This window comes from Panthera uncia (assembly GCF_023721935.1).
Source record: "Panthera uncia isolate 11264 chromosome B3 unlocalized genomic scaffold, Puncia_PCG_1.0 HiC_scaffold_1, whole genome shotgun sequence".
Taxonomy (NCBI): Eukaryota; Metazoa; Chordata; class Mammalia; order Carnivora; family Felidae; genus Panthera; species Panthera uncia.
Genome location: NW_026057582.1, coordinates 12,393,493 through 12,419,801, shown reverse-complemented (window position 1 = coordinate 12,419,801; position 26,309 = coordinate 12,393,493). Strand labels below are relative to the sequence as shown.

The 26,309-nt window shown below is 48.5% G+C and overlaps 1 protein-coding gene across 1 annotated transcript in view; it reads left to right on the top strand.

The window, feature by feature from the left end:
- Nucleotides 1-824: 824 nt before the first annotated feature.
- Nucleotides 825-26,309, top strand: part of DGLUCY (D-glutamate cyclase) — a 40,721-nt gene continuing 15,236 nt past the window's right edge. Inside the window, 8 exon segments of the mRNA XM_049612315.1 lie at nucleotides 825-1,450; nucleotides 5,442-5,595; nucleotides 7,620-7,818; nucleotides 10,901-11,048; nucleotides 12,199-12,321; nucleotides 15,520-15,723; nucleotides 21,858-22,118; nucleotides 25,785-25,884. Coding sequence (XP_049468272.1) covers nucleotides 1,363-1,450; nucleotides 5,442-5,595; nucleotides 7,620-7,818; nucleotides 10,901-11,048; nucleotides 12,199-12,321; nucleotides 15,520-15,723; nucleotides 21,858-22,118; nucleotides 25,785-25,884 — 1,277 coding nt within the window. The 5' untranslated portion in view covers nucleotides 825-1,362.

Sequence of the window (26,309 nt, the reverse complement as noted above, 5' to 3'; positions counted from 1 at the left end):
ATAATCCGGAAGTCCATTGGAGTAAACTGGGAGTTCGAAGTGTAGTGCCTCCTGATTGGCTGAGCTGTGACTGTCATTGGCGGGGCTGTTGCCAGGAGAGGAGGAGACCTTTCCTCCTCCTGCTGGGGCAGTAAACTAGTAGCTAAAGTAGTATTGGACTTGGTAAGGTGTAGGTCTTCCTGTTGGGGCTGTGAGAGCTCCCCCTGCTGGCCTCCCTCCTCCGTTTTAAACTCAACCATAACCTGAATTAAACTGGTTTCCTTTCATTAGTTTTCACAAGAAGTCAACATACAGGATTCCTTTCTGAATGCAATTTCCTGGAGCTTTGACACCATCTCTGTATTTAAAAATCTGCAATATTTTTTATTCATCCACCAAAAATCTCTGTAAGGCACTGTACCTGGAGTAGCGGGGTGGGGTGGTGGGGCAGGGAATATAAAGAAGAAAACATAAAATCTGTTCCTTCTAGGCACCTAAATCTAAATAACAGAAGTCACACATAGAAAATCTGGCCTAGGGGCTCCTGGGTGGCGCAGTCGGTTAAGCGTCCGACTTCAGCCAGGTCACGATCTCGCGGTCCGTGAGTTCGAGCCCCGCGTCAGGCTCTGGGCTGATGGCTCAGAGCCTGGAGCCTGTTTCCGACTCTGTGTCTCCCTCTCTCTCTGCCCCTCCCCCGTTCATGCTCTGTCTCTCTCTGTCCCAAAAATAAATAAAAACTGTTGGGAAAAAAAAAAAAGAAAAGAAAAGAAAATCTGGCCTATTCTTTCATTTGTGATTGCACGTGGCATGCAGTCGTTTGTTCATCCGAGCATAAGTATTTTTGGTGTGTGCTATGTGCTTTGGCTGTCGTAACACCGCGGGAGGCCCAAGATGTGAACCTGCTCTCTGGGTACTTGGGGTCTCCCCGGGAAAGAGAAAGGGGGTCCAGAGTCCAGTAAACATCAGGCCGAAGTCAGTGGCTCAAAGAATGCTCTGGGGGCAAGGAGACCCGGCAACCAGTCGGCGTGAGCCTACTGGGTGCTTCATAGAGGCAGAGGATTGGAACCTGTACTGAGGAATGGAAAGGTCTTCAGGAGGGAGGGAGGGAGGACATCCTGGGCCAGGGGAAGGTCATGACAGAGGTCAAGACAAAGGTCTTGAAGTGTTAGGAGTTTCTCACTAGAAACTGAGACATGAAGGGGATGGGAATAGGGTGGGGAGAATTTGCTCCAAACAATGCCCACTCGGGCCAGGACAGGTAGGGCCGGGGGTGGGGGGTGGTGATGGATACCTGACGTCAAATCTGCCCCCTGCAAGGAAGCTGAGCTTCTCATTTGTTCCTCTTCCTTCCTTCACCCAGACTCTGGCCCGTTCAAAGATGGCATGATAACCTTCACACTTCCCTCTGCCATAAGGAGCTTGATCCTACAGAAGACACCAGACATCAGAAATATGTCCAGCGTGGCTGGGGGTAAGTAGTGATAGATGTTTAAAAAAAAAGAAAGAAAGAAAATCCCTAGAAATACCAGCGGTGCAGGGCCCAGGAATTCCTGAAACTTGTAGCTTCTGCCTGGGAGACAGGAAGTAAGAGCAGGATGATATTTGCTCGGGTCCCTAATTAATGTCCCAGCAGGTCTGGCAGTTGGGCCAGACTCAGGCGTGAACACCTTACCAGATGGCTCCGGTACCACCAGTTCTGCTTGGTCAACCCAACTCCACGGGGGGACCTGCCAATGGCCTCAGAAGATGAAAGGGGTTTTCCCTCGGGGGGGAAAAGCACCCCCAGATAACACTGCATTTTAATCTGGTTTTTGATTCAGACCACGTCTCCCCGTTTTGTTCCTCTCTGGGTGCACCGTCTCCCCAGTCTCTTCCAGGAGTGACACTCAAGGCTCTGAAAGGTCCTGTGAGAGAAAACAGCCGTCAAAGTTGTCACTGACGCAAGTCCCAGCAAAATTTCATGATACAAAAGACTTCCGGTTACCGGAATCGCCAAAGAGAAAAACCAGTAGCATGGTTTAAAGTTCTGGAGCAGGACAGTTTTCACTGACGTATCTGGCCTCTGTGGCTATTTCTGGACCAACAGAATTCTCTATTATTGCATAACAAAGCACCCCAGACTCACCGGCTTAAGCGATATTCTGCGATGACGCTGGCCTTAGCCGGGGGTTTTTCTGCTTCATGTGGTACCACGTCTGCTGGGGCTGGACCATCCATGATGGCTTCTTCCTCACATGTCTGGAGTGTCTACTGGGAGGCCCAGAGCACTTGGGGCCGGCCTAATGCTTCTCTCTTGCTAGGAAGCCTCGCCAGCAGTGGTAGCCAAACTTCTTTCCAGGGTAGCTCAAGATTCCTGGAGGAGGGGCTGTAATGCCCAAGCACGTATCAAACACCCGCTTGCGTCATGCTTCCTACCGTCCCGTTGGCAAAGCAAGGCATGTGGCCAAGGACAGAGTCAACGGGGAAGGAGCCACTCAGGGCTGTGAGCCCTAGGGAGCGTGCTTTGTAGAGAGCCACCAGGGTCATAGTCTCCCCAACCCTGTACACGACGTACCAGCAAACACCAGCTGAACCCCACTGCCTGCTAGCACCTCGGGGCTCCAAGAGAGCAGAGCGTACCAGTCTGGATGTAAGTCCCAGCTTGGCTCCTTCTGGCTGTAGCTGTGGGTAAGGTGTATGACCTCTCTAAGCTCACCTGCACCCTGAAAGTAACAGTTCAGTCCTCCCTCAGGAGCTGTCGGGAGGGGTAACTGAGCTCGTGGGGGTAAGATGTACCATCCAAATCAGCCGCTGTCATGGAATGTTCCACAAGGAAAGAAGCTCATTCTGCAGAAGAGCTGCAGCACCTCAGTTCGGGACTACGTCTTCCGGGGCTTTAGATCAGATTAGGGACATTAGAGGTGCTTTTTTTTTTTTCCCTCTCCCATCATTAAGTTAAAAAAAAAAAAAAGAATGGACAACTTTGCTTTGAGGTAAAAGGACTCAGAAGGCTCACTTTGTTTCTCCTCACAAAGAAAAAGCTGTCATGACCTTAGATGGAGCCGGAGAGACCCAGGCAACACAGGAATCAGTTCAGACCCTCCCCTCACCCATCCCCCCCCCCCCAAAGCCACCACTGAGCCCTCTATTGGTGTCTTGTTACTAATGGGAACAACTGGGGACTTGGTACCATCAGCAGTGGAGATGAACAAAATGAAAATGCCCTCTGAAGTGCGTTTAATTAAAAAGGAAACAAAGAAGCTTTGTGCTCATAATACCTCTCTGATTTGCGGTATTAAAAATCCAATTTGCTCTCACAACAGGCTTTGGAGGTAAGAAAGGAGGCGGCTAGGGAAAGCCAGGCTTCTAGGCTGGCTGGATTCCCTTCCACCTCACTCCAGACTATTTTTGGAGACACGCTGGGCTTGCTCGAGACATGCAGTCAGCTTCCTTGGGCTTTCAGCAGCTGGGAGTGTCCAGCTCGTCCCCATTTTCAAAGTCTGTAGCATTGGCAGGCACCGAGGGTTTGAGGCAATGAGTTCCAGGATGTTAGAGCAGAAGCTGGTGCTAGAACTTTCCGTACGGATGGTTGCATCTGCTTGTATCCACTTCTTTCTACCATCCCTGAGGAGGAAGGTGCCGGAATGGGTGGTGGACCCATCCTACAAAGGTCTGATGCCCTCAGTCCAATGGTGACCCTAGAGGGACTCAGCGGTCCCCTGTCTCAGGCTTAAATCCTGGCTCTGCCATGCCTCAGCCATGTGAAGTCACTTCATCTCTTTGAGCCTTGTTCTCCTTACGTATAAAATATAAGTGATTACGTCTACAAATGACTTAGCACAGAGAGCTAAGGAAAATATCAGAGCTAAAGAGAAAATACTAGCAGACAGTATCGTTGTGGAAAAGAGATGCCCACATGTTGATACGGCAACCTAGCATTTAGGAGAATTGTCACCAAGATTATTTCTCCAAAAGCAGCATAATTATGTTTTTCTTTGGGATGGTGTGTTTAAAGGAAATAATCCCTTAAAAAAAAAAAACAAACCATAAGTTTTCTTGTTTGTTTTTTCCTCCAGTTACAGAATGATACCTATTTATTACATACATTTTAGAATTGAGAAAAGCACAGAAGAGAACATTAAATATCACGCAGTCTTGATACAGGAGATAACTGTGATTAACATGTAGATGTATTTCCTTCTAGTTATCTCTCTCATGAACTGTATAAAAAGGAGAATATGCCCCAAATACGGTTTTGTTATCTAGTTTTGTTCCTTTAACCGTACGTTACAAACCATCATTAAATATTCCTTCAGTACCATAATTGTAAATGTCCATGCAAGAGTCCATATTCATGCCTCCAACCCCTACTTCCTGTACACCTGTGTGTTAGGTTATTAACACACAGGAATGAACTCCCAGAGTTCTCTTTGAGGCAGGTGTCATTACTGCCATCTCCTCCTTGGGAATACCAAGGCTCAGGGGCACACTGCTGGTCAGAGGCCGAATCGGGATTCAAACACAGGTTTAGCTGTCAAAGGACTTCCCATTCCAGAAAAGGGCTCCTGACCAGAGGAGATGGTGTCATGCAAGTGGGGGGTCTTCCCCCATAGCTGAAGTAAGCCTACCTCCTTGGAGGGGGAGTCAAGGATTCTGTGAACCTGCTCAGTCAAGAATCTGCCCAGACAAAAGACATGAGCAGTGTCTTTCCCACAAAGGATACCCAAATGGCCAATAAAACCTATGAAGGTCACTCAACCGCATTGGTCTTCAGGGCAATGCAAATTAAAACCGCAGTGTGAGGCCACTACCCACCTGCCAGGGTGGATGGAATGGAAAAGATAGGCAGCAGCAAGCACTGGAGAGGATAAGGAACAAGCAAGAACTTGCAATATAAATTGGTACAACCGCTTTGGAAACCGCTTAGCTGAACATGTATATACCCTGCAACCCTAGGGGTATGTCAGACAGAAATGCACCCCAACATGCGTGTATTCAAATGCTCATGGCAGCACCATTTATAATAACCCCAAACTGGAAGCCATTCAAATGTCCATCCACAACAGGATTGTGTAAATACATTGTGGTAATGAGTATATCACACAGCAATGAGAATGAACCAGCTGTTGTCAAACACAAAGGTATGGATGGATCTCCCGGACATACGATTGAGTGACAGAAGCCAGACTCAAAAGGCTCACATTGTATGATTCCAATATATGAAGAACAGGCAAAAGTAACCCATGGTGTTAGAAGCCACGGTAGCGGCCACCTTCGAGGCTGGGGTGATTAACTATAAGGGGCATAGAGGGATTCTGGAATGTTGATAATGTTGTTTCTTGACCTGGGTGTCGGTTACGTGTTCATCAAGTTGTACACTTATGGGCGTTTTTCTGTGCTGTGCTACGATAAAGAGTTAAAATTGAAAGGCTCTACCAAGAGGCAACCGACTATGCCTGTGTCCCTTCTCTCACCAAACTCAGGGCTCCGACCAGCCAGCATGGTGGTCCTGCACAGGTCCCTGGCTCCAGCCTTTGAAAAGTTCTGCCAAGCCAACAATGGCCCTCTGCCCCTACTGGGCCTGACTGAGCCAGGCAGGTGGACGTTGCCTGCCCCGAACGCTGTTCTGGACACCAGGTAAAATGCTTGGGTTACCAGGGTTCAAGCTTGGGAGTGGCCACATGCAGCAGCCAGGTGTGTCTGTCAACGGGGACCTCTTTGTCCAGTCATGGGGATGCTCAGTACCTGGTTCAAGGCCTCACCCATGACTCTTGCTCAGGGATGAGCTGTCCTCCCCTCCATTCCCATCCCTGTCCCTGTCCCTTGCCATGGGAAAAATCTTGGGGATCACCAAGATAGTCCTGCCCTGGCTGCAGAAATGCCGCTGGCACCTCCCGTCATCCACTTCCTCACCCAAGCCAGAAATCGGAAGCACTGGATGAAGAAGAAAGTAAAAACACTTGCATTACTGGTACCTACCCAGGGAGAGCCGTTATTAACACTGTGGGTATGTTCTCACAGACTTCGAAAATATAACATATTGAATAAATGGGCCTACTGATTCTGCTTCCTCCATAGCATCCCAACGAGCCCACCTTTCTCCCACGACCCCAGCTCAGGCTCACATCTCTTCTGCTCGCCCACCTGAGTGACTTTTCCTAAATGCTAGGTCTGATCACATGACTCCCCCATTTAAAATCTTCAGTGCCATGGAGCGCCTGAGTGGCTCAGTTGGGTAAGCATCCAACTTCGGCTCAGGTCATGATCTCATGGTTTGTGGGTTCAAGCCCTGCATCGGGCTCTGTGCTGTCAGCCCGGAGTCTAGAGCCTCCTACGGATTCTGTGTATCTTGGTCTCTCTGCCCTTTCCCTGCTCATGCTCTGTCTCTCTTCTCTCTCAAAAATAAATAAATAATTTTAAAAACATAAATAAATAAATAAATAAATAAACTCTTCAGTGCCTTCCCATGACTTGCACCTTGGCCTGATACCTGGTCACCTGTAGTGACCAGGCCCTGGCTCAGTGTCTCCCCTCCCCCATGACACGCCAGCCATCCCCAGCCATCTCCCCAGAGAGAAAGCTCCCCCCGAACATTCTGCTGCTACCATTTTGTGGACTCTGGGCTAGGAGAGTCCTTCAGAGACGCCACCCAGACCTGAGGTCAGCTCCTTCTGTTTTTTTCCTAGCACCCCCCAGACTACCATCTTGGGGACTCTTAGAGCAGATCGCACGGGGTGTCACATGTTTGATGTCTCCATGCTGTTCACATACTGTTCCCTCTGCCTAGGATGTGCTTTCCCCCTTGTTCAGCTGGTGAACTCCTATCCATCCCTCAGGATCCAGCTCCAGCACCTTCCCCTTTGTGGGGGAGAGTGAGTTCCTCCCTTCCGTGGGTCACTCCTCCACCCACACTGTTAACACTCACTGCTCTGTGTTGCAAGTATTTGTTTTCAGTGCAGTCTCACCGCCAACGTAGGATTGCATACTTCTTATGGGCTGGGCCGATGTCCTCTCTGTCACTGTTGTCCCATCACCTGGCTTGTGCTTGGCACAGAGGAATGGCTCAACAAAATAATTTTGGAGTGAATAAAGAACTGGCTTAAAACCATATATTTTTTTTTAATTTTTTTTTCAACGTTTTTTATTTATTTTTGGGACAGAGAGAGACAGAGCATGAACGGGGGAGGGGCAGAGAGAGAGGGAGACACAGAATCGGAAACAGGCTCCAGGCTCCGAGCCATCAGCCCAGAGCCTGACGCGGGGCTCGAACTCACGGACCGCGAGATCGTGACCTGGCTGAAGTCGGACGCTTAACCGACTGCGCCACCCAGGCGCACCAAACCATATTTTAATTCTACAGAAAAGTCTCTTTTTTTAAAAGATTTTTTAAAGCTTATTTATTTATTTTTGAGAGAGAGCACAAGTGGGGGAAGAGCAGAGAGACAGAGAGAGAGAGAGAGAGAGAGAGAGAGAGAGAATCCCAAGCAGGCTCCACACTGTCAGTGCAGAGTCCAACATGGGGCTCAAACTCATGAATCTGAGCCGAAATCAAGAGTCGGAGGCCTAACCAACTGCGCCACCCAGGGCCCCCAACCCCCATTCTTTTTTAAAATGCATGGTCAGGGGCCATCTTGATTCTGGAACTATGAGCTTCCCCCCAGGACAGGGTGTCCCTAGTTCCGGAAGTACGAGTTTGGTGCCCGAGGAGGCAGCCTGACCTCATTGGAGGAGTACTCAGAGCAGCTGAGGGACACGGTGACCTTCCTCCCGGAGTGCAGCTCCTCCCTGGAAGCAGCCTTGGAGAAGGTGGGGCTCCCCAGAAGAGACTCCGTAGGGCATGGTCACGTGGGTGCGTACGAGGTAGGACACAATCTCCAAGGGCAGAATGACCTGAAAATGTGCATCACCTTGTATTTTCCTGTGGTGGGGAGAACATGCACTCAGGAGGTCAGAGACTAAAGTGACCTGAGCTCAGCCACTCTCTTGCTGTGCAACCCGACAAGTGGTTAACCTCTCTGAGCTTGTCCCCTCATCTGGAAAATGGAATGTCCAGCCTCTCTCATGCCCACCTCTGGGATTGCTGTGAGCTCCCAGGGTGGCCTTGAGTGTTCAAGTCAAGCCCTTATAGACATTGTGGCAACTGTGTAAACCAAACCTGTCTGGAATTTGTCTGGCTCCTTTAACTTAGAGCATCTCAGTGAGCTTTTTGAAAATCCTCCTTGGCTCAAACTTCCTGGCATCGGGCAGAATGTGCCTGGCCAGGTAAATGGCCCGGGGATTTGTGGCAGGGCCTTGGCCAGCCTCTTGGCTGCCGGGTTATGTTTCTGTCAGGAAAGCTGGGTTCTGTTCTTGGCCAGCGGTGGCCCCTGGGGGTCGCCTCTCCTGGGACGTGCCCGCTGCTAGGGGTCACCTCCCTGCCGTGTCTCTGAAGTTCCATTCCAGCCACTGCTTGTCAAGGCAGGAGAACCAGATTCCCTCATTCCCCTGACCCCCCTCCAGGACATCGTGTGAATCAGCCCACGTCAACGGCCAACTGCAGGGTCCTCTATGGAGGACTTGGACTGCAGATTTGGTCTTGGGCTTCCGGACATTTATTGAAATTTGCCTGGTTTGGGCTCCTGCCAGAGAAGCCCGAGCTGCCTCTGATGAGAAACAATTTTCATGAGTGAAGCATGTGCCTGAGCAGTTTTCTTAAAGGTAGGGAAGGGCGGAGACAGCAGTCACTGGCAGGGGCCCTGGGGCAGAGGTGGCCCCCAAACACACCGCCCTTGGCAGCGGGTACATCATGGGCAGTCTGTCATTGAGATGAGGAAACTGAGGCCTGGAGAGAGAAAAGGACCCGCCCATATCCCAAAGCCAGACCCTACCCTAGGACTCCTGGCTCCCGTTTATGAAATGTCACTAGTAGAAGTGTGACGATTAAGGGATGCTTTGCACAGCATGTTCATCACTGCCATGGTCAGTGCTCAGGGGAGCCATGGTTTTCCCATGACAGCTCACTTACCAAATAGCCTTCTGTTCAGTACGGTTGCCTCTGGCCCTTGGCTCCTGGGAGATACGGCCAGGCAGCCATCTTGGATTCAGGTGGGGCCCTGAGGGGCAGCCTCGGGGAGCGCTGCCTGTCCCCTGTGAAAGTCCCTGACGCGTGTCCCTTCCCCAGTGCTGTGATTCAGACACCGACTGGGCAGGCACGCCAAGGTTTCATCCTGCGGCCACCAGGGACTGCCAGGGAGGAAAACTTGTCCCTTCTTCCCTTCTAGGCCCTTTGGCTGGTCTAACACTTAGATCGACAGGAGGTGGATTAACAGGAGAAAACTAAATTTAATGTCATACCTACAGGAGCCCCAAATATGTGAGGCTCAAAGAAGTGACCAAAACAGATAGCTTTTACACCTTTCAGACAAAGAAACAATGAATTTGTGAAGAATTGGTAAGACAAGTTTGAGCTTGGGGTAGTAAATTCACGAGGAAGTCACAAGGTTTGTTTACATAGCCCTCTCGGCCTTGATTTCCCATCTCTGGAGATAAAGATGCCTTCTACCCTCTTGGTACGGGGAGGGCCCCTTCACGTGGGAGGATTATTTCCTGCTTTTCAGCGGAGGGGGGGGGTTGCTGGAAAGGGGTGTAGAGTGTTTTTCTTGCACTGGCGGTTTCTCAAGTAACTTTAATTCAAAACAATCTGTATGCCAAACTGGTGTATTTTGGGGTGGCATTTTCCCCCCTCAGTGCCAACAGCAAGCGCTTTGGGCAGCAGCCACGTCCCAGTGGATCATCATCCTGGCCACATTCTAAATCATTCATAAGCCCCACGGCAGCCACCAGAAACCATTCAGACCACAAACACCACCACCAGTGAAAGTCACACAGGTCATTCTAAGGCAGGAGGAGGGAGGCAGGGCTCAGTGGGGCCCCCATCCCCAGTGTGGACTCGAGGCAGAGCAGATCCCAATGCCTCCTGAGACATCCCTTGTCCTTGGAACCCTCTGCCGCTGACTGTCTTAGAGGTCTTCACCTGCGGTCCACGGACCCCTAGAAGTCTGTGGAGAAAATCCAGAGGACCCATGAAATTGGATGGGGAAAAAATTACATCTTTATTTTTATAGCCTCAGACTGAAACTGAGCATTTCCTTTGATTATGAATGCAGACAAGGAACTACAGTTGTATCAGCAGACCCTGTGATTTTGTGGCTGCCCAGAGAACTCCCAGATAGCTTCATGTCTCATGGCCATGCTGATAGCACAAAAATATCCTATATGTTGATCACTACACCAAAATTATAATGGTAGGTCTGCCGTCTTGTTCCCCAAGCTGTTAATGAAGGATACATATCGCTGCATCACATTTTTTCATAAGTTGGTAACTGCATGTGCGATATAATTGGTTGGCTTTGTAAACCTATGCGTTTCTTTTTCTGTAGTTAAAAACATTGCTTTAAGTGCTTTAAGCTACCAGAGCATCCACAGCACATACAAGGTTCTCTGTTTTAGACCAATAAATACCAGCAGGCTTTCTCATTTCTATGTCACATAAAAGTAGAAGCAACACGGGGCACCTGGGTGGCTCAGTTGGTTGGTTGAGCGTCCAACTCTTGATTTTGGCTCAGGTCATGATTTCACAGTGTTGCGGGTTCAAGCCCCCCATCTGGCTCTGCGTGGGTAGAGAGGAGCCGGCTTGGGATTCTCTATCTCCCTCTCTCTCTCTGCCTCTCCCCTGCTGGCACTGTCTCTGTCACTAAATAATATAATATGATATAATATAATATAATATAATATAATATAATATATTAAATCAGTCTTAAAAACAAACAAAAAGTAGAAGCTATAATTTTATAATAGCTGCTTGGATCCCCTCTTTCATTCAGCTGCTTTGAACTCCTGGTGTTCAGGCTTTCCATCTGTGTTAATTCTGTTTTTCAACTTGTTTTCCTTGATTTCTTTTCAGACGACAGCGCCTTGTGCTACCATTGCTGGCTTTTGCTGCCACCTGGTGGTCACAATGCGGCCCATCCCCAATAACAAGCTGGAAGGGCTGGTGCCGGCCAGTTGCTCCCCAGGGAATAAGGGACATCCCATTCATATCGGCGACCCGGGTGAGTGTCCACTCTCATTCAGTATTCTGACAGCCACCCCTGAACTTCAGCACGAGAAGACGGGAACCTGCTATGTTCCCGAACTCCCCCGGCTTGTCCTCATCTTCCCAGGGGTCCTGGGCGTCCTGGACAAGGATCAGACTCCCGCAGCAGCTTTCGGGCTGGGTTTACAGAGGCCCCTCAGGTTTAAAGGTGTTGCCCTTGGCAGAATAGTCAGCCTCACCCATCATCTCCCATGAACTTAAGGTGAACCTGAAGGGTCGGGGGAAGCAGGTGGTAGAGAATGACAGCACGGCTATGTGTCCGGGGACTTGAGCTGAGAGCAACCTCTAATCCAGGCTGTTGGTCAGCAGCGTATTTAGCAGGGGAAGGCTTTGTTCCAAATGTTCACTTCAACTGATCCCCAGGGTATTAACTCAGTCTGAGAGTGAGTGAGCAGATCCAAGAGTGACAGCTGTCCAGGCCTCTTTGTGGTTCTCAGAGGACCTGGTGAGAACCTGGGATTGGGTCTTGGGTGAGAGTCAAAGCTCAGTGTAACTGAATTTGCTCAACTGTGTAAAACGAGCCAATCAGACAAAACCTGCTTTCTCTAAAGATGCAATCAACAGCGGGGCCACCTTCCTCTTAGAAAGATGATCTCAGGACCCCCCAAAGCAAAGTGCATTGATGAATCATTGAATTGTCTTCTCCTCGGTGGGCTTGGGTTGGCCCAACACATCCATCTTTGCTGTCCTCATGAGCCTTCTGATGCCAGACCATCAGTAGGGGTGCTGTTGGTGGTTAAGCAACAGAGTTTAGGTCTGCATTATGTGACTCAGCTTGTACCAAGATAAATGTGGGCTCACAAATGCTGGCTTGGTTAGCAACCTGCACAAGGTGCTGGGCTAAGTGCACCCAAGGCTCCTCCAGCAATCAAACCAGGGGTTTGAGGTTCTGTGTTCGGAAACTGTGCTACTCAGAATGGGCTAGAAGTTAGCAAGCGCCCTGGGTTGTTAAAGTCCCAATTCCTTTTCTCCAGTACCATCGACAGCAATCCTAGGACCAGAGTCTGTCTGGGAGAAAGAAGCATAAACCACTCAATGTGTGTCAACTTGGATGGGACCTACTAGGGCAGGATCCGATGGACTTCATTTTCTTTTTCCATTTGCAGAATGGTTGGAAATCAAAGATCTTTCTAGACCTGACTATGGGGAGCCTGTGGTGTGTCAGCCGGGGGACGTCCCAGTGTTCTGACCTTCTCCAATGACCAGCCTCGAAGCTGTCAGCAGCTGCAGTATGTCTGGGCTTATGGGGCACAATCACCATGACCCACGATGGAAACCAGTGGGGCTCTAGTTCTTGAAAGCATAGACTCACAGTGCAGTGATTTAAGAAACAGAGTCATAATGGGCTCCTGGGTGACTCAGTCAGTTGAGTGTCTGACTTTGGCTCAGGTCACAATCTCACAGTTTTTGAGTCCCCGCACTGCATTCGAGCCCTGCTCACGCTGACAGCGCAGAGGCAGCTTTGGATCCTCTGTCCCCCTTCCCTCTGCCCTTCCCCCACTCATGCTCTCTCAAAAATAAATAAACATTAAAAACAAAAAAGAAACAGAGTCACAAAACAGAACACAAAGCATACAGATCTCACTGGCTTCCTTCTTCCCTTCTCAGGGCTGGGTCTCACCAGCAGCTCGTCTCTCAGCCCAAGGATGCTTTGATTAAAATATTTCTCACCGCAGAGGGCTCCCAGCCCATTGTGATATAATCTAGACCAATATTTAGCTTGACTCTCTGAGACATTTTGAAGGTGGGTGGGGCTTGTGAAAACAAGAGCGAAGGCAAAAGCACAGCTAAACACACCATTCCACGTGGTGTTGGCAAGGTGCAGCAGGCCCCACCTCATCTTCAGTTCTGCCTCGGGAGGCTTGTTACCCACAGTCAACTGCAGTCAAGAAGCAGATGATCCTCCTTCCGACGAATCGTCAGAAGGTCAGTAGTGGCGTACCACTCCATCACAATGCCTGCGGTCACTCACCTCGCTTCATTCAGCTCTCACGCAGGCACGTTATCACCTCACATGATCACAAGAGGAAGGGTGCGTACAGTACCAGAAGGTATTTTTAGAAAGGGAGACCACATTCACATAACTTTTATTATAGTATATTGTTATAATTGCTCTATTATTAGTTAGCCTTCTTAATCCTACTGTGCCTAATTTATAAACTAAACTTTATCATAGGGATGTACATATAGGGAAAAACATAGTCTGTAGGGCTCGGTGCTATCCGCGGTTTCCTGTCCACGGGGGGTCTTGGAACAGATCTTCGTCCGGCCGGCAGGACCTCCGTATTTGAAAGTGATGTATATACAGTTTATTTTTCCCCAAGTGTAGGATGCTATTACAACGAAGCGACACACGAGGGCGCCCTAACTAGCTCACAGTAAGGTAGGGATGTGATAAAACATTAACTATTGCGGTCTATTTCATAGACACTGGAAAATTCTAGCCAGGTCAGCCACACTCACACTACAATCCATAGAATTTAGTGTTACTTTAATTGATTTTGAAATCATTCATATAAGTTTAGCTATCAGAATGGCCTCATGACAGGGGAAGATTAATATGGTGATGAGATCCGTGGAATTCTATTATCTAACATTAAATGTATGAGGCACCTGCTATGTACCAGGCATGGACCCAGATCTTGGTAATAAAATGCTGCATGAGACAAGATGCAGTTCTCAGGGAGTGTGTGGTCATTTCTGAGTGTGTGTGTGCTCATGTGTGTGCACACATCCACACACGTGCAGTAAATATTGTCTAGCACGGTGGCCTCACTCCTCTCTGCCACCAGCCACAGGGGACGCCCTGTTCTGCAGCAAACCCCAGCCCATTAGCTCTGGCTGGAAATAGCCTTTCTGACTGTAAATGATACCAAGTGACGTCATTGGCTTAGGGATGACCTTGAATATTTCTGAGTTACAAAAGTCATGCTCGAACTTCAACATTTGAACTTCTCTCGGTGCTAGATTAGTTGCTACACACCTCACAGCTGGTGGGGAAAAACCCTGTGTCATCTTCTGAGCTGACTGTTCTGATGTGTACCTGGCATTAGAGTGATCAGTTTTAGATGCTGTCTAAAGTGATTACATTCATCAAAATCCTTAGTCCTTGCCTGTCTAAAAATGAAGTTAGAATGCTTTCTGCAGTTATCAGTAGGTTTTCCTTCTGAAGTGTTGACCAACTTTGGACTTTTGTTAAATCTGAAAAAAATGTGACTGTTTTCCGTGAAATTCGAAACATTTGTGCGTTGAGACACTCGAATTCTGAGATAAGTAAACAAAGGTCCCTCATCTCTGGGAGCACATAGCTGAGTAGGAGTGGAAGCACTCTAGGATAATAATGACAGTGAAGAAAGCAGAAGACGTAAATGAAGGACAGGAGGTATTAAGCACCTAAATGAGCCAGGCACAAAAGCATAGGACGAGTAAGATACCGTGCCTGATTCAGTGAGGCAAACCATCACTTATTGAAGGTTTACTCTGAACCACTTGGAGAAAACACTGTTATGTGCATTTTCCAGTTCTGACAACAACCATCTGAAGCATTATCATTATGATATAGTTGAAGAAACGTGTTTAGAGAAGATAAAGTCTCATCTCCAACTCTGGCACACTAAAGCCAGTTCTTTATAACTATACTAGAGTGCCCGGGATTCACATTGCCCAGGATTTAGTGTGGGAGAGGCGTGTTGTTTTGTTTGTGTTTTGTTTTGAGGGAGGGAGGGTGCAAGAGAGAAGGTGTGAGTGGGGGAGTGGCAGAGGGAGAGAGAGGGAATCTTTTTTAAAAAATATTTTTAAAGTTTATGTATTTATTTTGAGAGAGAGGATGCAAGCAGGGGAGGGGCAGAAAGAGAGAGACTCTTAAGTAGGCTCCATGATCAGCATGGAGTCCAATGTGGGGCTCAATACCGCCACCCTGGGATCATAACCTGAGCTGAAATCGAGAGCCAGACACTCAACGGACTGAGCCCCTTTTTTTGGAGTGGGGAGGAGTTTTTTAAAGAACAAAGTTAGCATATACCAAATCAAAATAAAAGTCCTATGGGAAAAAAAGGAGGTATGTTCAGGGAGAACTATTTATTAGCAAAGTACAGAAAGATGGCTTCATGCATTGTAAGAGTTCAGTAAGTACTTTCGGATACCCGTGGGATTAAATTGACGGAAATTCCTAGAGCCCTATCTGTAGCTATGGCTGTACCTCCCTTCTCCCTTCTTCCATACCCAACTCATCTTCACTTTCCTAAAAATTGGAGGCACTTGTTTGAGTGGGACTTGATTTAGCCCTAAGACAGTTTTTTCTGACTTGGTGCAAGAAGCCGTGAAGCACTGTTGGCAGAGTCGATGCATGGTGCCATCTTGCCTGTCCGACAGTGGGCTAGATGAGAATGAACTGAGTCTAATGAAGGCCCTCTTGATGTGTGTTTCAGAGACCCTGCTGGCTTTCACCAGTGCACTGGGTTGCACAGTCATGACCAACCTGAAGAATACAGAGGCTCCACCCAGTTGTCTTACCCCTGAGGGAATTCCTGAGGTCCATCCCATTTCCCAAGATCCTTTGCACTACAGCATCGCATCGGCTTCAGCTGTTCAGAAGATTAGAGAACTGGAGACTATAATTGCCACAGACCCAGGTAAGAAACAAAGTGTTCACACCTTAATGACTTGGAGAAATTCATCATTGAAGTAATGGTCAGTGAAAAAGGCAGCATGCAAAGTACATGCATCTATAGTACGAATTTTTTATGAAAAGAAGAATTTATTCCTCTTTATTTAACTAGCACTATCAAAGAGAAGAAGTTGCTGTTTTACCAAGAAAGTAGGCATAGCCTTGGGGCACCTGGGTGGCTCAGTCGATTAAGCGTCCAACTTTGGCTGAGGTCATGATCTCACGATTAGTGAGTTCAAGCCCCACATCGGGCTCTGTGCTGACAGCTCGGACCCTGGAGCCTGCTTCAAATTCTGTATCTCCCTCTCTCTCTGACCTTACCCTGCTCTCTCTCTCTCTCTCTCTCTCTCTGTCTCAAAACTAAATAAATATTTTAAAAAATTTAGGGGCACCTGGGTGGCTCAGTCGGTTAAGCATCTGACTTTGGCTCAGATTGATCTCATCGTTTGTGAGTTCAAGCCCCATATCGGGCTCTGTGCTGACAGCTCAGAGCCTGGAACCTGCTTCAGATTCTGTGTCTCCCTCTCTCTCTGACCCTCTCCTGCTCACACTCTGTGTCTCTCTCTCTCTCAAAAATAAATAAACTTTAAAAAATTAAAAAAAAAAATTTAAACAGATATTCAGAATCCAAACTTTTTTTTTCCCAAACTCTTTAAAAAGTTACTTGAGAGTCATTAAGATACTTGTTTGAGTCGTCTTTCCCCTCCACCTCCACCTACATATACAAGGGTCGGCTGCCTAAATTCCCTCTTTGCCTCTACTGAGCATTCCCACAGCGTGATTTTTTATTTTATTTTATTTTATTTTATTTTATTTTTTAACGTTTATTTATTTTTGAGACAGAGAGAGACAGAGCATGAACCGGTGAGGGTCAGAGAGAGGGAGACACAGAATATGAAACAGGCTCCAGGCTCTGAGCTGTCAGCACAGAGCCCAACGCGGGGCTCGAACTCATGGGCCGTGAGATCATGACCTGAGCCGAAGTTGGCCGCTTAACCGACTGAGCCACCCAGGCGCCCCCACAGTGTGATTTTTTAAAAATGTTTATACTGTGTATGAATCCCACAAAAATGCACCAAAATTCTAATGTTGATGATCTCTGGGTAGTTCGACTATGAATAATTTTTGGGGTTTTTATTTATGTTTTTTTCCCCAAAATTGTCAACACTAAAGATAAGAGGGACTTTGGAAGGTGAGCTTATTAATTGGGCACATTGCCAGCAGGACTCAGTTGGGACCGGGTAGGTAAGAAAAGAGGGAGTATGGTTCCTAGGTAGTCAACTGGCACCATTTAAACAAGTCACCCCTGGGTTTCAGTGTCCCTAATCCCATCTTTTTGTGCCATTGCCCTGAGGTTGGGTGCAGAATAGGCTGTGCTGGGCAACAGAGGTGGGTGCGGGGGGCTGGGTTGCCACTCACTTGCAGATGCTGGAAGGGCAGGACCCTGCAAGAGACAGCCTCACAAGAGTTTGGAAGCAACATGTATATTGTATATTGAGTCTCAGAGAAAGGACATTCCTTCTATGGCTTGCGGCCTGCTGGCTTCCTAGACATGAGACCCACTAGGGGTCTTCTGGTTGCAAGTAGGAGGAGGTTGGCTGTAAGCCAGTTGAGGGGCTTTTCTCTTTCCCCTGCAGCACCGTTTGTAAGAGCCAAAGGTCTAATTTTTAAACATACGACCAGCAGAGGGCGCTGATGTGCATGGAAATTCCATCAATTTGCTGGCTAGTGCTCCCCAGAGAATTAAGGTGCAGCCTTCCCAGCTGCTCTCCCCGTATGTTAAAAGCTTTGACACATTTCAGGGCGCCTGGGTGGCTCAGTTGATTAAGCCATTAAGCGTGATCTCATGGTTTGTGGGTTTGAGCGCTACATCCAGCTCTGTGCTGACAGTGCGAATCCTGCTTGGGATTCTCTCTCCTCCTCTCTGCCCCTCCTCTGTGTTCTCTCTTTTTCTCTCAAAATAAATAAATTTTTTTAAAAAATTTAAAAGCTTTGACACATTTCATCTTATTGAATTCTTCCAGTGACCCTATGAGACAGCTATTATTAACTTTAACAGATGAGGAAACTAAGGCATGTAAGGTTAAGAAACTTGCCCAAGTCCACCTAGCTAGCAGATGGTCGGGGCAGATATTGAATCCACGCTAACAGACTCCAAAGCCCACGATCAACAAATGTTGGATAAATTGGAATCTGAGTTTAAATCGTATATCATGGTCCCACTGGGCCAGTTAAAACAGTGCTCTGGTCTCTCCTGGCTCACACCCCATTTCTTCTGCACCTTCTCATGGGCTGTAATTCTAGACTTGGTAGCTCTTTGTACTTTGAATGTCTGGTGAAGGCATATAGTGGTCTCCCTGCTGGCCCATCTGATCCCTGTTTCCTAAGCAGATACCTGGATTGATGGTGGTGGGTCCCCTGTGGAGAGCAGAGGGGTAAGGTCAGACTGGAGACATCGACCCTCCTGGCCAAAGTCCCAGCACCTAGACAGAACTGATGACAGTAACATCAGTACAGAGAGCAGCAGCTGGGCAGAGTCATAGAGCAGCCAGCCAGGGTGCCTTTTTATGTTAAATAATACTGTGGCCAAAAATCAAATAGTTCCAGGACCAGTAACCAGCCTTAAAAATGTCTGATCTCAGGGTGCCTGGGTGGCTCAGTCAGTTGAGTGTCTAACTATTGATTTCGGCTCAGGTCATGGTCCCAGGGCTGTAGGATTGAGTCCAATGTTGGACTTTTTGCAGAGCATGGAGCCTACTTAAGATTCTCTCACTCTCTCCCTCTGCGCCTCTCCCCAGCTCATGCTCTCTCTTTCTCTCTAAAATTAAAAAAAAAAAAAAAAAGTCTTCTCTCTCCCCTGGGTTTGGGATCAAAGGTCTACAGTAGCAAAATTTCCTTCAAAACCACAGGGCATAGCTTTTTGATTTTTTGTATGTCTGTTAGGTTGTTCGTTCATTCATTCATTCATTCATTGGTTCTGCAAAGAGTATGGTTTCTTTTACATATAAACCCACAGTAAATTTGAGATCTATACCTATCACAGGTGCACCTTTAAGGACATATGTATATATGGAGTTGAATGCTTATGGCTATATATATAGAGAGAGAGAGATTGAGAGAGAGAGAGCACCTCTTACATAGTTGGTCTCCTGGGTGGATTTTTTTTTAATTTCTGCAATACTTTCTCCCTCACAAACATTCTTATCCAGGCTATATCTCTTCCACTCAGCACAAGGGTCATAAGGGAAGATGAATTATTAACTCTGCCATTAGCTCAGATAAAAAAGTAAGTGGGAAGTAAATTTACTGTAGACCCAGCACACCCTAACTTACTAAGAATGACCTAGGAGGTCATCCACAAAGCCCCCCTTCAGTGCTTAGTCAGACTGTGTCAAGGTTTGAAGCATGAGGGTTGGGGGAAAGGCAGATTCATGACTGTCCGGATGTGCCAGTACGGTCTATTAAGGAACATCTTTAATCCCCAAGAACAATAGATGCTTTTGATTCCTACTATATTACATAAGCAGATACAAGATTAATGGTGGTATACTGAGCATTACTCACTATTAGAGCCACTCAGTCATTTTTGAGACGACGTTGGCTTGCATTTGAGGTGCCTGGGGAATAAGAAGGAACACAGGGTTCATAGCGACGATGCTTCTCTCATAATAAAATCATCGCAAATGATGAAATCATACACTGCTCTAAATTTGACAAAGTTCTCTCTCTCTCCTCCTCTCACTTTTGTTATCACATCCTATGAAATAGGTTACATTCCAATTTCTTTCTTTAAAAATGTTCTTCTTTCCTTTCACCAACAGCAGTTCATACTCGTTGGAGAAGCAGCAGAAAATATATGAACGTAAACAGGCAGTAAAGATGACCAGAATCGGGGCACCTGGGTGGCTCTGTCGGTTTGTGAGATCGAGCCCCCCAACTCAGGCTCTGTGCTGACAGTGCAGAGCCTGCTTGGGGTTCTCTCTCTCCCTCTCTCTCTCTGCCCCTTCTCTGCTCTCTCTCTCGCTCTCTCTCAAAAGAAATAAATAAACATTAAAAAAATTACCAAAATCTCATCCCAATGAACCATTATCAGCCATTCAATATTTGCCCTTAAGGTCTTTTACTTCAGTCTTAAACCTGTAAGACTGAAGAAATATATAGAGAGAAAGAATATATATATATATATATATATATATATATATATATATATAGAAAGAATATATATTCTTTCTATATATATAAACAAATTGTAAATATATTTTTCCTTTTATATTGCAAACATCCTTCCATGTCATTAGCTTTCTACAACATCCTTTCTAATGTTTGCCTAGAATTCCATTTGAGGAATGTGCCACCATTTATATTATTATCCTGTCACTTGGCACCACAAACAAGGCTGTGATGAACGCCTTCTGACTATGTGTGTGGACCCCCCCACAATCACTTTATGAGGGTAAATTCCTACACGTGAATTGCTGGTGCCACTAGAATGTGCCAATCTAAGGTCAAAGCGCCCTCCAGACAAATGTTCAGTTGGCGCTCCTACTGGAGGTATGTGAAGGGCCCTTTCCCTGCACCCTCCTCCACCTGGACCCCCCCCCCCCCCCCCATGCTCCACTAGGAAACTGAGGTCCGGAGCAATCCAGGGATGAGGCCAAGGTCACACAGCTACCATGTTCCGACACCTGGGCTTGAATGGAAGTTTCCGGATTCTAAGTCTGGAACTGTCTCCCCACAACAGAAAGCCCAACCTGTGTCCCTTCATGTTCTCCAGGCAGCTCAAGGCCGAGCTGACCTCCTCTGGCTGCATCCCTCAGCCCACCTCTCGTTTCAGCCACAGCTTGTGGGAGAAGTTCTGAGCCACATCCTGCCTTTACGGGGCGCAGATATGCTCTGGGGTGCCCTGAATACGGACAGGGTCATGATGAAATGTGACAGGCCCTGGGAGGCTGTGCTGCCCAGTTGGGACCAGGTTGACAGTCACCAGTAGGCATCACAGCAGATGCCGTTGGCACCCCACCTGTCTCCCCTGCCCCCAGAGGTTCACCTGCTGCTGCAGTGGGGGGTTCCCAATGGGACCGCTTCCCCACTTAGGCTCACATCTCTCTGTGCTCCACCTGAGCATGTCCTTGTACCTCCAGACCCCCTCCAGCACAGCAGGCACAGCCCTGGGTGATGGGGAGTTTATGTCCTGATGGGTAACCTGCACCCAGCAGGGGACAGGGGCAGGTGCCTCAATGCCCAGTCTCCCTGTCCTCTGGCAGGAGAGTCCTGAGGTGTGTACCCCACGGTTTCCTAGAGCATCTCCAGCGGGATCAGGCCCCAGCTGCCTTTGGAGTTGATTTGCTCACTCACGAATTCTTTAGCGGCTTTTCTCCCTTTTTTCACACTTCTTCCATCTTCGGACTTCATGTTCCTGGGCTCACTTCCCACTGAAATCCCTGCCCCCAAGTCCGTGTCTCAGGGCTTCTTCTGGTGACTCCCCGACGAGGGCAGCCCCATTGCCTCTCCTCCTTTGACGTTCTTGTACGAGTTAGGATTTGCTAAGACCACGATAATAAATTGACCCCAAGATGCTTTCTTCAAATACAGTACAAGTGTGTGGCTCTCACGCAACTGTCCAGGGCAGGCCTTCCCAGGTGAGTGTTCAGGTTCAGCAGGAAGGGGGACCTGCCCCCACCAGAAGCTCTGCCATCACACCCCGTGACCCCCAGCAGGCACTGGTTGTCGCACCCCAGCACCCGAGAAGGGGGGTAGGCAGGGAGGTGTGTGGCAGGTCCAGAGGGGGTGCACATGACTTCCATTCACATTCCCTTTGACCCTCTCCGAATGCTGCAGAGAGAACTCAGTCCTGTGCCCTCCCCCTCCCCCACCCCCACTAACTGGAATTGCTGCTGGGCAGAGGTTGACCGGCTACCCTTTGTGAGAGGGGACAGAGGAGAAGGCATTCCAGGGAACGACCGGCAGTCTCTGCCACACCCCTCAAATCCACGTGAGAAACAAAAGAAAATCAAAAACCAAACCGCTGTTTGCATAAGCTTCTACTTGAAACACAATGACGTTGTTTTATGATTTTTTTTTTTTTCCAAATAATTTTAGGCCACCGGAAGATCGGGCACCTGCTCTGTAAAAATGAGCTGCTGAGGGCCTCCCTGTCACTGTCCCACGCCCGCTCAGTGCTCGTCACCACCGGCTTCCCCACTCACTTCAACCATGAGCCCCCAGAAGAGACAGACGGCCCATCAGGAACCATTGCTCTGGCCGCCTGCCTACAGGCCTTGGAGAAGGAGGTCTCCGTGATCGTTGACCTGAGATCTTCGGGTTTGTTCAAGAAACTTGTTGAAGATGCCATTGAGCAAGGTGAGCAGCGAGATGAGGGCAGTCCATTTCCCCAAGGGGACCTCCGTGGGCAGAGGCTGGGGGTCAGCGTGTGTGGAACTCCTGCTCAGCACCCAGCACAGGGCTGTGCACTGGGCAGGGGCATTTGTCGTAAAGCTCAGAACAACTCTCTGGTATAAGCAGCATTATATCCGCGTTTTATGGATGAAGAGGCTGAGCCTCTGAGAAGTCCAGGTGATTTCCCCGGGTGGGAATGGTGAGCTGGGGTTTGAACCCCAGTCCTTCAGGCTCCAGGTCCCACGGTCCCACTGTGCACCTGCTCCCCTCCCTACAAGAGCCCTGGTGACCTGCAGAGGACTCAGCAACCCTGGCCAGCCCTGGACCCCTGCCCCCCAGTCAGAGGCGGGATAGTCAAGAACAGAGTGGCTGAAGGGCTCAGGTGGCAGAGTCCCTCCCGCGGCCGCATGGGTGGGGATGCCCCATGCTGCACAGGTTCCCAGAGCACCCAGGTGGCACGAGAGCTGCAAACAGTGCTGGGTGAGGCTGTGCTGCTGATGTCTGTGCACCACGATCAGCCTGGGGGGCACTGTGAGCAAGTCTCTTCACCTGTCCTCCCTTCCACAGGTGGTGTTTGGGCATCAGCTGGGAGCCTGGTGCTCTACCCTGCTTCCCATTGCCTACCTCTCTGTGTTCTTTAGAGACACATTTTTTCCTTTTAGCCTCTAAAAAGGGCTTCAATGAAGCTCTTCGTGAAGATGAAAAAATTCTGGAGAGGGATGGTGGGGTGCTCGTCAAACAACATTGCGAATGTATTTGATGCCGGGCAAATGCACACGTAGAAATGGTTAAGAGAGTAAACTTTACATTATGTATTTTACCAAAATTACATCGTTTTAAAAGTTTTTAAAAGAGTGCAGGTTGGAGCCTCGGGGTGAGAAATCTATTAGCCACACAAATGGAGAAGTCAAGTAGACAGATCTACGAGTCAAGGTCAGGAGAGCAGTCTGGGCTGGAAAGATAAATCGGAGAGCAGTTGGCATACTGATGGTCTTTTAAGTCCAGACACAGGGTGAGATCACCGAGGGAATACGAGACGGAGAAAAGGGCCCAGGATTGCCCCCCTGGGACGCTCCCCAGGGAGAGGCTGAGGAGAAGAGGGGGAGCCAGCAGGGAGATGGAGAAGGGAGTAGCTGCCCTGAGGACAGAGGAAAACTTACCGACTGTGTTGTCAACATGGAGAAGGGATGGGCCGCGGTGGCAGCCACTGCCAACAGGCTGGCAGTCTTTTTTCCATCTGACAGCCGGGTCCGGTATTTTTAGCCGCACGCGTTCCCAGAAGCAGGTCTGCTCTCTGCTCACCTGCTCGCTGGCTCCAACTCCGGCGGCACAAGAGCTCAGAACTGGGGCTCGCTCAGCCGGGCGGGTTAGCAGGTGGAATCTACTGTGTTAGGTTGTGCAGAAATTTCATTACATGTGGACGAAGAAAGCAAAAGAGATTTGGCCCTTTTGATGAAAACTATTTCGGTTCTTTTTATAACCAAAGGCTGCACATGTTTAAAGAAGAAAGAGCTTAGTCATTTCTTCCCCGTCTTGAGCGTAAATGGACCAAACTGATAAATTGGTACTTCGTAGCTCAGGTGCAGGTTCTCATCTTGCCCTGACATTCCTTTGCAGGGGCTCTTTCTGTGTGCCCCCCTCTTGGAGGTATATTATGTGCCCTGCCCTGTTTGGCCCCTGGCACCCCTTCTTACAGGAATCCTGTATCCTTGATCCAACGTCAAGAAAGTAAGAAATCACCAGCCTTAACTTAGCACCTACTATGCACCAGCCTCCCCCAGCTCAGTGCTTGGGACATATCCTATCACTGCATCCACAGCACTCCTGGGGGCAGGGAGCATGATTAACCCTATTTGCAGAGGAGGAAACCACAACTAAGGGATTTTCTGTGACTTGTCCAAGATCACACAGCTAGGAACATAGCTTCCCACCCAGGGGTGTTTTAGTCAGTCTTTGTGCGGGGCCACCAGGCTGCTCCTCACAGCACAGAAAGGGGCTGGATCTTTCAGCCTGCTGTGACCACCCCCCGCATCCCCCCTCCCTGCCTGTTCCCTGGCCTGCCCCATGTAGAATGTGCTCAGTGAGTTTCCCTTAGTGGACTGACTGCCCTCCTCTGTCTTTCCCCCTTAGACATGGGGTGGGGCTAGAGAGAGAGGTTGGAGGGAGGCTCTTTAGGGTCTCTGACAATGATTCTGGCCCCTCCACCCACTGTGGCAGTTCCCAAAGGGCTTGGGGCAACAACACGGTGAAGCTGGGCCATCCCGAATCCACATTTATTATACAAGCACGTGGTGGTAACATAGACCTTACCTGGGCTGGGTTTATGTGAGGGGTGTAAGGGGCTGATGATGGAGATTATGACACCCCCTCTGGTCCACAGAGCAGTCTGGGGGGTCCTGCAGAACCAGTGGGGACCATGAGCGCTGGGTCCGATCCCTGTCGCAGGCCCTCTGTTAGGTGTCTCAAGCTCTGTGGAGAGACCTCATCCTGGGCCAGTGAAGGCACATGGATTCCACCCCAAACTGCTGTGAGGTCTTAGTTAAAGAAAATCAAGTCAATTTTATTTTTATTTATTTATTTTTTTAAGAAAGATTGAACTAGTTTCAATCTATCCCAAGAAGGAGACTTTTTTTTTTTTAATGTTTACTTATTTTTTGAGATTCAGAGAGAGACAGAGCTCGAGCCGGGGAGAGGCAGAGAAAGAAAGAGACACAGAATCTGATGCAGGCTCTAGGCTCTGAGCTGTCAGCACAGAGCCTGAAGCGGGGCTAGAACTCATGAAACCATGAGATCACGACCAGAGCAGAAACCAAGGGTCGGATGCTTAACCGACTGAGCCACCAGCTGCCCCAAGTCAGTTTTATTTTAATTTGGAATTTGTGTGTGCTTCCCGCATATTCTACAATAATATGTATTATTATTGTAATTAGAAAAGGTGCCATTTTTGAGAGTCAAACTCACTTTTGGAAATCACTCTACTATCAGTAGCTAACTCCAGGCCCAGACTCTGGGACCTCTCCTCTGTTGTTCTCGAACTTCCCCAAGGGTGTGCAGGGAGGGGAGGGTGGGGACCAGATGAGAACTTAGCGTGGAAACTGAGGTCATGACACTGACCTCCACGTTCAGCTTTGCCTAAGTTGTTTAGCATCTCTGAGCCTCAGTTTCCCTCTTCTGTAAAATGGGATTCATAATGGTTCTTATCACATAGAATTGTTGTGCCAATTAAATGAAAGCATGCATGTCACATACTTAGTGGAGAGCTGCCTCCCTGTCACCTGGGCACCTAAATATGTCCTCAGCGCTCACAAGGACAGTGAGCCAGAATAGGCCTCCGATCACATGGTGTTATGGACATCTACATGCAGCCTATTTGCTAGCCCACAATATTGGTGCCACTAGCCCAGTTCCACTCAGGGTCACACACTCCACCAGCCCTGGGGTTTACTCATGACTAAAAGGAAGCAAGTATTTTTGCATCCAGGTCTTGGCTTTCCTAACAAAGTATTCTACAGGTAGGTGCTGCTCACCCATGATGATGATCCTCTCCAAAGAAGCTTTTGAAGAGCCAACATGAATTTCCAAAATGCAGCACTAGAGCTGATGCGTCCACCCTTTGCCTTTACTTTCAAGGGGTCCTGAAGACACAGATCCCCGTATTCACTCTCCAAGGTGAATCAGCGGGAGCTGCTCAGGCATTTCTCTGCAAAGATGGGGACCCCAAGTCACCCAGGTATGTATGTCACCTCCCAGTGTGAGTGGTGGTGGTGGAAAAGCCCACACGCTATTAACTTTGACAACTCCAGAGAGGACAGAACCTCGGGGTTCTGATGGGCCAGGCTGGAGGGTCTCAAGCTGTACTGGGGGCTTCGCAGAGGGTCTCTGGGAGTGGCAGGTCCCTGAGAGATGGCATGTCTTCTCCGTAGAGGGAGACAATAGGACAATTATAAAAAACAAAACCTTAACAGTTTCTCAAACTGGGTCATGACCCATCAGAGGGCAGTGAATCACTTCAGTGGGGGTAACCAGCACCTTCGGAAGGTGAAACAGAAATAGAAATACCATTGTATGTTTTAAGTCATCATGTTAAGTACTGTCATGAAACTTTATGCAAGTGTGTGTGCCTTTTTAATGTTCATTTTTGAGAGACAGAGACAG